This window comes from Semicossyphus pulcher, unplaced genomic scaffold (assembly GCF_022749685.1).
Source record: "Semicossyphus pulcher isolate SPU_LCO1_2020_fin unplaced genomic scaffold, fSemPul1.0.p SCAF_5, whole genome shotgun sequence".
NCBI lineage: Eukaryota > Metazoa > Chordata > Actinopteri > Labriformes > Labridae > Semicossyphus > Semicossyphus pulcher.
In genome coordinates, this window is record NW_027211726.1 from 8,545,450 (window position 1) to 8,556,865 (window position 11,416).

At 42.0% G+C, this 11,416-nt stretch overlaps 2 protein-coding genes and 1 non-coding gene across 3 annotated transcripts; all 3 read left to right on the forward strand.

Moving 5' to 3' along the window:
- The first annotated feature begins 1,266 nt into the window (after positions 1-1,266).
- limd1b (LIM domains containing 1b) lies at positions 1,267-2,785 on the forward strand. Its single transcript, XM_069681250.1, has 7 exons — positions 1,267-1,300; positions 1,455-1,556; positions 1,698-1,765; positions 1,873-1,935; positions 2,236-2,366; positions 2,543-2,594; positions 2,702-2,785. The coding sequence occupies exons 1-7, from the start codon at positions 1,267-1,269 to the stop codon at positions 2,783-2,785; spliced, it is 534 nt and encodes a 177-aa protein (XP_069537351.1).
- Positions 2,786-3,244: 459 nt separating this feature from the next.
- Positions 3,245-8,901, forward strand: nrm (nurim). Its single transcript, XM_069681861.1, has 4 exons — positions 3,245-3,395; positions 5,171-5,364; positions 5,474-5,650; positions 7,822-8,901. The coding sequence occupies exons 1-4, from the start codon at positions 3,245-3,247 to the stop codon at positions 8,128-8,130; spliced, it is 831 nt and encodes a 276-aa protein (XP_069537962.1). The 3' UTR covers positions 8,131-8,901.
- Positions 3,741-3,813, forward strand: trnak-cuu (transfer RNA lysine (anticodon CUU)). Its single transcript has one exon. It is a non-coding gene; the product is annotated as a tRNA-Lys (tRNA).
- Positions 8,902-11,416: the final 2,515 nt, after the last annotated feature.

The following is an 11,416-nucleotide window of genomic DNA, read 5'->3' on the forward strand; positions in this document are numbered from 1 at the left end:
TGGGTGGGTCTGATTCTAGGTCAGAAGTGAGAAAATAAAGAGTCTGAACAGTCCACTTGAGGGCAGTAACACATGATAAATGAGCAGTGTCATGTCTGTAAGGGGAAGAGGATTTCAGGGCTCGTGTTCAATATGTTGTACAGGCAGAGAGATATTGTTGAAAGCAGGGTAGAGGTTATAATTTAGAGGAGGCCTCAGTTGATTTTGGACAACTTCGGTTAAAGTCACTTGATTGTTTGTGAAGGCAGATGCAAGCTAACGCAGTTATGTTTACTTTAATGCAGACTTATTAACATCATCCATACGGGGGAAAAAGTGAGCCATGTCCATCAAAGTTGAATTAAGTTACTGTTGTTATTCTTCCCTATATATCACTTCTGATAGACTGACAATGTTATTCTTTATCATTTGAATCCACATTAATTGTAATTATCTCTTTATATCGTTTGTGACGTGTCTTTATGTCTTACATGAAGTACTTTTACTTGCCTTGTTGAACAGTGTTACACAGATAAATCGGCCTCTCCGCTGCATCAAACAGCCTGTGACCTCTCAAATTTGTCCTGTGACCTTTTGGACTGACCCTGACCCCTGGGTTAATTAATTAATTAATTTACTAAATCTCTCTATAAAGTGAAGTAATAATTCAATGAAATATTGTTAAATAATAGAACACACACAGGAATCTTATTTGCAGAGTGGACACTTTTACTTTTGGTACATTTTGCCGATTCTACTTCTGTACTTTTACTGTCAGACTTTTACTTTTAATTCAGTATTTTCACAATGTTTTTTATTCTAATTTTACTTATTAAAGGAATTCCTTCACAACTTCTTTGTTGTTGCTAAAACCAAGAAAAAAAATGATCAAATGAGATTAAAAAGTGACTTAATCTTAGCAACATTTACACACTCTGGTCCTGTGATGACAACAACACCTATTTTACTTATAAATGTCAAATAATTTAAAAGCAGATCCACGACCAGAACTATCCAGATATCACACTAGTGGTGCTCTAACTTGTGCTAAAAGACACCAGTTGGCCTCCTCTGTTGCCACCCACCCACTCAGCCAGCCACCCTGGAGGAGTCAGGGGGTCTGAGGACTCGATGCCCCCAGAGGGACCAAAAGCAACGAATGCTACACCCATAAACCCGGACTGCAGCTCCCCTTACAGCTGTCTGCACCGCACATAAAATTAGACCCGCACGCCTCATACTGTAGGCTCCAGCAGGCAGAGACAAGTGGGAAATACACAGCAAGATATGGAGCCAACTTATAGTTCCAATCATTTCTTTGGTAAGGAAGGAATACGCTGAATTTTTACTTAGTGGTTATCTTTTCCAGCTTTCTGTAAACTTTAGACATACGATTACTCAGCATGTGTGTGCGTGAGCTGTCAACTGTACAGTCTGCTTACAGTGAGTGTTTCTTCTTTGTGTCTTGCGTTCAGGAAGCTGCACAGGATGCAGGAAAGAGGTGTACAGTGAAGACAGAGCGTGCCGGGCGATGGGACATTTATTCCACGACTCTTGTTTCACCTGCAGCGTCTGCAGTGAGTCCTCTTGGTGTTCGGGTAGAAAGCTGTGGGTCAAGCTATCCTAAAGTCCCTGACTAGAAATGTAACAAAGCATCATTATGTTATCAAATGTCACATTGTGGTAAATATTCAGTGTTCCTTGTTCTTTATGTTTAGATAAAAAGCTCAGCGGCAAACCTTTTTATACAGTGTGTGGAAGAATCTATTGCGAGGATGATTTCTTGGTAAGAATGTCCTTTTGAAGCGTGTCTGTATAAAGAGTTGTACAAACTGATCAACAGCGTCAACCAGACATGTAATATGTAAACAGTTTTTTATTTGTTTAATGCAGTACTCAGGAGTTCATCCATCCCCGGAGGTGTGTAACAGCTGTGGGCATTTGATCATGGACATGGTGAGCATGCATTTGTGTTAGTATCATGTGTTTTTAATGATTAATATTGTCTTTTATGGTTTATTTGTTGATTGTATTTTGTAGTTTTAATCTGAATCTTCTAATTTAATAGTTAGTTAATGTGTCATATAAAAATAGTAGAGTTAAACTGTACTGGAGTAGAAGTACAAAGTAGCAGAAAATAGAGATACTCAAAGAAAGTTTCTCAAATGTCGCACTTTAAGTACAGTAATTGAGTAAATGTATTCTCCACCTCTGGCCCTCACATTGTGTAAAGAAGAGCTCATTTTGCATCATCAGGTCCTGCAGGCTCGTGGGAAGTCCTACCACCCGGCCTGCTTTCGCTGTGTGGTGTGCAGACGGAGCCTGGAGGGTCAACCCTTCTCTGTGGACTCAGACAGCAGAGTTTACTGCGTCAGCGACTACCACAAGTGAGTTTCTCACACAACGCCAACAATGGGACAATCGCTTTTATTCACACTGCAGACAAAAGTTGAAACCGAACCCTGCTAGACAGGTTGCACGTGAGATAAGAGTCACACCCAGAGAGACTTCCCTGCCAAGTTTCTGTGACCTTTTTGCTGAGACGACTTCTCCTTGGTTTCAGGGCCCGAGCTCCTGTGTGTGCTGCCTGCAGAGAGCCGATACTGCCTACTGAGGTGAGCTCGACCTGTTGTTTAATTAATGAGTAATTGCAGTCACTTATACTTTAGTAACTTATTGAGGATTTGTCATAACAATTTCCCCCATTTGTTTATTGTTTCAGGGGTCTACAGAGGCGATTCGAGTGGTTTCAATGAACAGAAATTATCATGTAGAGTGCTACAGTGGTGACGTTAACCTAATCTGAGTACACAAGTAGCTTGATGTACATGTTTTTGTGTTTTTTCTGCCCGAAAATGTTAAATATTAAAATTTGATGAATTTATAGCATTTTTGTACAATTTCCTGTATGAAATAAAGTTGTTTCCAATAGATTCCCAGTATTGTTTTGTAATCTATCATCAGTGCTATTTTCGTGCTTAATTCGTCTGCATGTTCATGTTGCAACTTTTTCCTGTTGCTTTTTAGATTTTGTGAGCTATATTAATATCTGTTTCGGCACTTAAACGCTAAAGCAAATTCCTTATATGTGATTCTGATTAAATATCCCCTGAAGAACCCCACTTTGCCTGAGTCTTGTGCACTTTGCCCTACAGGTTGTACTGCACAACAGCGACATCGTGTGTCAATATTCAGTATTACCACAAGCTCCCTCCCGGAAGAAACTACTTTGGAAGTTCCTAAATGAACATAAACGCTGATTGAAATGGCGTCAGTCACGGCTAGAGGTTGGGCTCTCTGCAGCGTGTCTCTGCTAAACTTTGCGTTTGTTTTTATATCCGGTGCAGACTTCATTCGGTTCATTTCATTTCGAGCCATTTACCACAACATCACCGGGGAGACGACACTCTGCCAAGGTACGCTTTTACACGCTAACTGCTGTTGGCAGGCCCCCAGGACAAGTGAGCTAGCTTTACTGGAGGAGTTATTAGTAAAAGTTAGCTAATAGCAGAGGGCTTCGTTGATATTACTTTGTAACACACTAGCATTAGCTGTACTATAGAAGTTGTTTTATAAAATGAATGAAATCATGATTTTTAGTGAGCAAAACCGTCTTTAAATTAGAGCTCCGGTAGATTAGCCACTGCACTACAAGCGAGTCAGTCCATGTAAATTAATAGCAACTAATATTAGACATGTATCTAGGTGGGGAAAAAAATCGTTTCACTTGATATTGCGACTCTTGACCACCAGGTGTCAGCGCCCGGCTAGCTCAGTCGGTAGAGCATGAGACTCTTAATCTCAGGGTCGTGGGTTCGAGCCCCACGTTGGGCGGTTGTCCTTTTCACTTTTCCAGGTCTGTTGTTTCGTCAGTTGCTTTGATAACCAACGTAACCGTGTAAAGAAAAAGCCTACGTCATAAATAGGCTCAGTAAAACATTGTGTAACTTATCTGAAAATGTTGGAGCAGTTTTAACCTCATATACTAAGCCAAAACGTTAATTTTGTGTTCCTTATTCTTTCCAAATCATGCGAAATAAGTGAGGTCTCGAAGACGTCACATTTAATTTCGGTTGGAGCAGAGCGCTTCATTATCGTTTGTGGGTTCGAGACCGTATTGGGACCCACATGAAAACAAATATTTGCTACATACCAGAACAAGTACTATTGTATAATATAACAATTCCTGTCCTTTGTTGAATTAAACATCATCACGGCCAGAAGGAGGACCCCTGAGATACAGTAGAAAAGGTCCATGGTGTAATAACATTAGAGGGCCCTGGTTAGCTATCATGTAGGCTATACGTTGCTGTGGCATGTTTGATGCTTGAGTGCTTACAAACAGTACTTGTGTGTTCTTCTCAGGGTGTGAATAGGCAACGGACCAACGGCTGGTCACTCGCAGTGTACAAAAGACAAAAATAAACTTTTATTTTTTAAAGGAAACAATTGGTTATAGTCTTAGTTTTTTAATGTTGTGGATATAGTGGATTAATACAAGGTTATCAACTTAAACTTTATTAGCCTTGTGAGGGAAATTTGTCTTGAAACTAAAATATGACACTCACACAGACAAGTAAGCACACAAAACATGATAAAATACATAAAACAGTATGTCAGACCCGGCCTTTAATAGTCTAAATTTCCAACCAGCGAGTAGAAGCTCTAACTCTCCGTTCAGAATATGAAAAGTAAAATATTTTGAGCCATAGAAATAGCTCTTTTGTAAATATGATGCAAACAGGGCAGTTTAGCTCCAAAGATTTTACTTGCAACTTTAACTACGTGTTGCAACCTGTTCTCATCACCTGTTGAGCGCTTACCAAGTAATAACAGAGAAAGTGATGACTGACTCTACCATGGAGCTCTAGAAAAGCGTCAAGAAGTTGCAACATACAACAATACACTTGAGCCTTCAGAGGAAGTGTGGATGTTGCATTGTTTTGTCATTAAATGTAGGCTTATTTTCAACACCTAAACGTGTAGTTCTGGACCTGTTTAATGGCCTGACCCTTAATGACTGCCTGTACTGTCCTGTTATTATGTATATGTGTGTGTGTGTGTTAAATAGGCATATTATATTGTGTCATATTATTCACAGTATGTATTTTAATCTTCACTATAAACCAGAATCAAGAATGTAAAGTGAATTCTCCCCTTCTTCTTCACATCATTCGTCCACACATTTAAGACTCCATACCGTGGTCCGTGGCCCTGCAGGACCGCTCTGTCCTCGGGTCTCTGTTGGTGGATCTGGGGCTGCTGGCTCTCTTCACCACACAGCACAGTCTGCTGGCCTGGGCCCCTGTCAAACAGGCCCTGCAGTCAGTGCTGGGGGCCCTGAACAGGACTGTGTACTGCTTCACCACTGCATTGGCCCTACAGGTATACAACAATGAAGTCATTAGTCGCAATTATATTTACATTATTCGGAATTGTACTGTTTGTTTCCCTGCACCACTCCGCATCATTATTGTCTGTCTGCTTGTGTCAGATTTTGATGCGTTATTGGCAGCCTGTGACCGACGCCCCCTGTCTGTGGTCAGTGCGTCACGCACCCTGGAGTATCTGGTTCCCTCTGCTCTGCTTCACCCTGCACTTCCTCTGCTGGGCAATCATCTGCAGCATCCTCATGATCTTTGATTACCCAGAACTGATGGGCATCAAGCAGGTAAACAGGCATTCATTAGTCGGCTATGTCTGTATTATGATAGTGAACAGGTGAAACGCAACAGGAAACACCAGGTACATTTATACTCTGGATGCTGTGAATAGAGAACAGAGACTATTCTTCCCAACCACAAGGCCACCAGACTTTAACTTACTTAAAAGTTCAGGTGAAAATGAAAATGTACAGAACAAAAACTGAACATTTATTTGTTTCGTAATTAATACAACAGGCTCTGGTTGACCTGCAGTGTATCAGCAGCTTGATTGCCTCAGAACAACTTACTGATAATTGGAAAGTAAAATCCAGGTGACAATAAATTAAAACATCCTTTACAATATCTAGATTTTGTTAAACTTCAGGTCAGTTGTGTAATTAATTTATTTCAAGGAGGTGTTTGCAATTTACATTGTTAGTGGAAATTTTAGTTGTAATTATAAATTAACTGCTAATCATCTGTTTTCATAGAAAAGTAAACTGTCATAATTGAACTTATACAACAGTTAGTTCCGATTGGACATCTGATTGGAGCATAACATCACTGGGACTTTTCACTCTGTGTATCACTCCGCCTCAGCCACTTGTTCTGAATACTGTTAATTAAAATTACTGTAGACAGTGTATGTAGGGATGCACGATATTGGATTTTTTGCCGATATCCGATATGCCGATATTTTACAACTCATTTAGCCGATTACCGATACCGATATTTTTTTCCCGCACACCTAATTGCAGAGATCATCAACTCTCTTCTGTATTGGAATTAGCGTACAGTATAATGGTGATACTCTTATCACATTTGTTACAGCGGTCGGGGTGACGGGTCTTGAGATGGTTAATCAAGTTTGCAGTGTTGAAAGACTTTGCCTTGGCTCCTCCTCGCATCACTGAAGCTGAGCAGTCATTGTAAATAGCAGTTTTGCTTTCTATTTCGGACACTTTGAAAAACTTCCACACCACGGACATTTTGGCTTCTAACTCTCTCAAGCTGCAGGTAGACACACGTGACGTCATCACGCTGCGCCGCACAGGTCTTCTTCATGCCGGGGACATTGCGCCGAGGTCGGGCATTTAATCAAGTATGCAGCAGCCCATTATTTTATCGGTTAATTATATACGCGGATATCGGCGTGTTGGCCGATACCGATAACGTGCCAATAATATTGTGCATCCCTAAGGGCCCGATCAGACAGAACGCGCTTTGCAGGCTGTAAAATACGAGGCGCACCGCACTGCCTTTTTTGTGGAAGTAAACACCCGATCAGACAGAGCGCGTTTTAGCAGCTGGGAGCGGCTTTTTTTCCCTACTGTTGTTAAGGCAACCACCGAATCATTAGCTGTCATTAACCTAACCGTTACATTGTAAACTGACAGAAGGCCCGCCTCTCCTTTCATCCGATTGGACAATGAGAAAAAACGCCAATGACGTCGGGCGCTTTTCTGCTTTGAGTTGAAGTTTTTTCAACTCGAGGCGCTCGGAGCGTTTCCTCAAAAACGCGAGGCGCACTGAGCGGAAAAAAGCGAGGCGCTCTGCAAAGCAAAAGCGGCGCACAAAAAGCCTCTCATTGGAAACAATGACAAAAAAGCCCCCAGCTGCTAAAACGCGTCCTGTCTGATCGGGCCCTAAGTGTATGTCTACATTAATCAAGCTGGTTCCTCTGAATCACACAGCAGACTCTTATTTCACTGGTTGATGATCAATTAAAACAAACATAAATGTACATGATAAAACAGCTGCTCTGTGGTAACCTGGAGACACAGAGAGCAGGAGAATGTTTGGGTTGCTTGGCAACAAGAGTCCAGTTTCAGTTAAGTTGTGGAGCTAGTTGAGTTGGTGGAGCAAAAAATAATCTGTTGTTGATTATTACTGTTTACTACTATTTGCCGCTTGTTTAACTGTTGCAATATCACACTGGAGGTGGTGATGTTGGACTTGAATATCAGCACCAAATATTGTTCAACAGACAAATATCATTGGGTTCAAATAAAAGCATCAAGAGGATCATTAATATTGGCAACATGTCTTCTTCTCAAATGAATATCCTCACAAAAAAAGACCAAACTGAGTGTCGCAGTGATTGTGTAATCTGTAGCTGTGGTTAAGAAAACCTCTAATTGTTAATAAATAGATTGATTGGTGCTGCTTAAACTAAATCGTCTCTCTGTTCTGTCAGGTGTATTACGAGTGTCTCGGTTTAGGGGACCCCATGTCTCACAAGTCTCCACGTGCTCAGCGCCTCCTGTCTCACCTCCGTCACCCCGTGTGTCTGGAGCTGGGTGTTGTGCTATGGCTCCTACCGTGTTTGTCCCTGGACAGGCTCCTGCTGGCAGGGACTCTGTCAACCTACCTGGCCCTGGCACACTCTCTGGACAAACAGGATTTAGCGTACCTCTGTGTGCAGTTCAACAGCAAGATGCAGCTCTTAACCGAGCAGCACCTGGGAGGCGCTGACGCAACGGACGGCAACCACAAGGAGAAGTGAAGTGAAGGTGCGCTTACTGCTGAGACGAGGAGCTGATTGCTGTCTAAATATGAATCAGAAATATTGTCCTTAAACAAACTTCTCAATGGGCCTGGTTATCTGCTGTGCTGAATAAGAACAAACAAACCTGTTCAGGTTATTTACTGCTGATGGAAGTGACCACACGCACCTAAACACTGTGTTTTTATTCTTTCTTTTCACTGCAAATGTGGAAAATTCAGATTTTATTTCACAATTTGAAAACATAAACTAACTTGTGTTAAAGTAAAGTATTTTTTATTGTGTCAATGTAAAGAAACAGTCAAAAAAGACTCGTCCAAAACAGTTACAACGTAAACTCCTGCAATAAATCCTCCACATTTAAGTTTTTTTAACTACACTGAATTTTCTTATCATATAGTTTATAGTTTTATTGGCTGTTTTATGTGGCACTGATGTTTATTCCTTTACGCTTATTTCAAATGGGTTTTTTTTTAAAAGAAATGTATATAGAGATCACACACTAGCAAAAGCGACAGTTTAATACGAGTCTTCTTGATTTCAGAGATTATGAATGTATTTGCTTTTTACTGTGTTGAGGAAACACCAACTCTTATGTCACTAAAGTTGCTATTTTATGCCTTTTTTTGGTTACTTAATACTTGATAATCTGCGTTAGTCAAGTCAAAGTATTTTCCTGAATGTTTGTGTGTAATTCTCAAACTTTAAAGTACTGTAATCTTTGATTTAACAAATATTGTGGCCTTACTGTAATACAATAATTACTTTCAATATTAGACCATATTGAATAAATGCAATAAGCTGTATATGAAAGGTGTGTAATGTATATTTCTGTGTATGTCTCTTATCAAGTCTGTTTTTTGGATTCATTTCAAGAACAAACACTAATTTCCTTATTCGGTACAAAAGCAGCCTAATACTAGAGTCCTGCATAATATATTTCCCTTATGGGGGTAGTAGTTGAAATGCACGTTATGCATGTTAAAAATGCATAAAATCAGGACTGAAAGTGACTGAATGCCACATGAGGGAGGTTGATCATGCCTCGTCTGCTCAGGTAAACTCTGCAGCTCTGACATCACAGCGTCCCCCCCCCTCCACCTCTACCTCCACCTCTTTTCCAATTAGCCCAGCGGGACGGAGGGATGAGACGAGAGAGGGAGGGGGCGAGACGTATGGTGGTGGTGGTGCCCGGGCAGACGGCTGTGTACTTTAAACGCCTTTTCTTAGGACCGACAATATGGTGTGTGCCACTAAACTCTCCTGACGGAATTTAATGTAATTATCGGATTACAGCGCTGCCGCTCTGAGGCTGGAAATATTTACTACTATACTGACGACGGAGGTGTTTTCCATCTCTGCTCAGTCAGTCCGCTGGCTGATTTGACTGGGCCGTATAGCGTTTTTTAAACCCTTAAACAGATTAAATTTGTTAGTTATTGGCGAAGGAGTTTTTCTTTCGAGGTGTGGAGCGCTTTACGCACGGCCAAGACACACGAGTGGAGATGACGGCTTTAAAGGCGAGGTGGATCTAGCGACACGGTTTTGGGTGAGTTTGATTTACCACTTTACTTGTATATATTAAGACATAAAGAGCTGCACGTGCTCTGTATGCTGTAAATTAATCTGAAAAGGTTTGTGATTTTATTTTGTGTATAAGATGAATGTTAGACGAGGTGGAGCGCAGGTAAAAGAGGACTGCAGGTTAGTAGTTTTGCCATCATTTGATTTATGCTATTAACATTGAAAAATAACATTCAACGTGACATAATTGTGGAGTTAAAGAGTTTTAACTGTTTTATGCTCCTTAAGTTAAATATTTGGCAAAATATTTAGCTTCAAACCATTTTTTAAGAGTCAACTGACTTTACTTAATTTCCTTCTTTGCAGACGATTCCCAGAGGCTCTAAAGACAAACGCAGACCACCTTGTCCCGAATCTATTTCTGTTATGTCTGTCTCCTCTCTGCCGGAATGGAAGCAACTCCTGCTGGAGAGAAAGAGGAGAGAAGAGGAGGAGCGGGACAGGAGAGAGAAAGAGGAGGAGGCTAAGTTTGCCAGCATGCCCGCATGGAAGCGAGGGATCATCCAGAGGAGGAAGGCAAAGCAGGACAGTTTGGGTGACAAAGACAGAGACGTCTGTCTGCTGCCAGTGGATGCCAGATCTTCTGAGTGTCTTAGTGACACAGACAGCTTTATTACAGTTAATTTTGGAAGTGATCGGTCACTTAGTCCAGATCCAGGGCAATGGCTAGATGCAGTGAGTCAAGTGTCCGTAGAAACTATAGTCCCAGTTCATGAAAACCCTTTTATTCGCACACAGAGCGCTAGGAGGAGGGGCAGGGATGCAGAAGTTGGGGCCGATCCAGAAGTCAAAGAGAGGGAGAAAGACAAATCGAGCCCGAAGAGTCAAGAGGGAGAGTTGGGAAGAGGAAGAGATATAGAGCTAAAAATAGAGAGATTCAGAGATTTAAGTGAGGGACGGGAAATAGAGAGGAGCTGGGACAGGAGTCAGAGCAGAGAGCAAGAGAAAGCCAAGGAGGGTTGGGAGAAAGATAAAAGCCAGTGGAAAGAGTCAATTAAAGATCAAGTCAGGGAGCAGGAATTACTCAAAGTCAGAAAAGAGGAAAAAGACACGGATCTACCATGTACTTCATCTACTCCTTTGGTCCCTTGTCTTCGGACCATCCGAGCCGACAATATCATCATCATCGAGCAGGACAGGAAAGGCGCTGAGGAGAGAAGGGGGAGATGGAGGGAGGCAGAAAGCGAGAGACCCGAGGAGGACCACCAGGGGAAGAGAGGGATGAAGATGAACCTAAGGGAGATCCTGTCAGGAGGAGGAAGTGTCACCGAGATCCGAGCCTCCGAAGTTCTGATCATAAAGCCCTCGGCCAGCCCCGAAGAGAGGAATCCAGTTGGAGGAGGGGGGAAAAGTTCGGGCAGAGAGGAGGGAGAGATGAAGGGCAGCATGGATGGAAGGAGGGAGAGTTTGTGCCGGGAGTACAGAACAGACATATCCTGGCTAAGAGAAAAGGAGAAAGAAAGACCGTGGGGCCAGGCAACGGTTATTAAAGATGACAAGAAGGACAGCTCGGATGATAACGTGTTTGTTGAAAAAGGAGGGAGGGTCAGCCAGCTGCTGAGTAAATTCGGACAGCACCCAAAGCCTCCGTCTCGATCCAAAAGCTCCGATAATTTTCTCCGGCCTGGGAGAAGAAAATACTCAGGAGATGAAGATGACCACCAATCTGGGGAAAGGACAGCAGACGGGAGAAATATGCAGT

Bases quoted from the DNA above. Each gene is read 5' to 3' on its own strand.
- nrm (XM_069681861.1), top strand. From the start codon at position 3,245: ATGGCGTCAGTCACGGCTAGAGGTTGGGCTCTCTGCAGCGTGTCTCTG. The intron at 3,396-5,170 runs GTACGCTTTTAC...CACACATTTAAG, and splicing joins GGAGACGACACTCTGCCAAG to ACTCCATACCGTGGTCCGTG. The intron at 5,365-5,473 runs GTATACAACAAT...TGCTTGTGTCAG, and splicing joins CCACTGCATTGGCCCTACAG to ATTTTGATGCGTTATTGGCA.
- limd1b (XM_069681250.1), top strand. From the start codon at position 1,267: ATGGAGCCAACTTATAGTTCCAATCATTTCTTTG. The intron at 1,766-1,872 runs GTAAGAATGTCC...TGTTTAATGCAG, and splicing joins ATTGCGAGGATGATTTCTTG to TACTCAGGAGTTCATCCATC. The intron at 2,595-2,701 runs GTGAGCTCGACC...TTATTGTTTCAG, and splicing joins AGCCGATACTGCCTACTGAG to GGGTCTACAGAGGCGATTCG.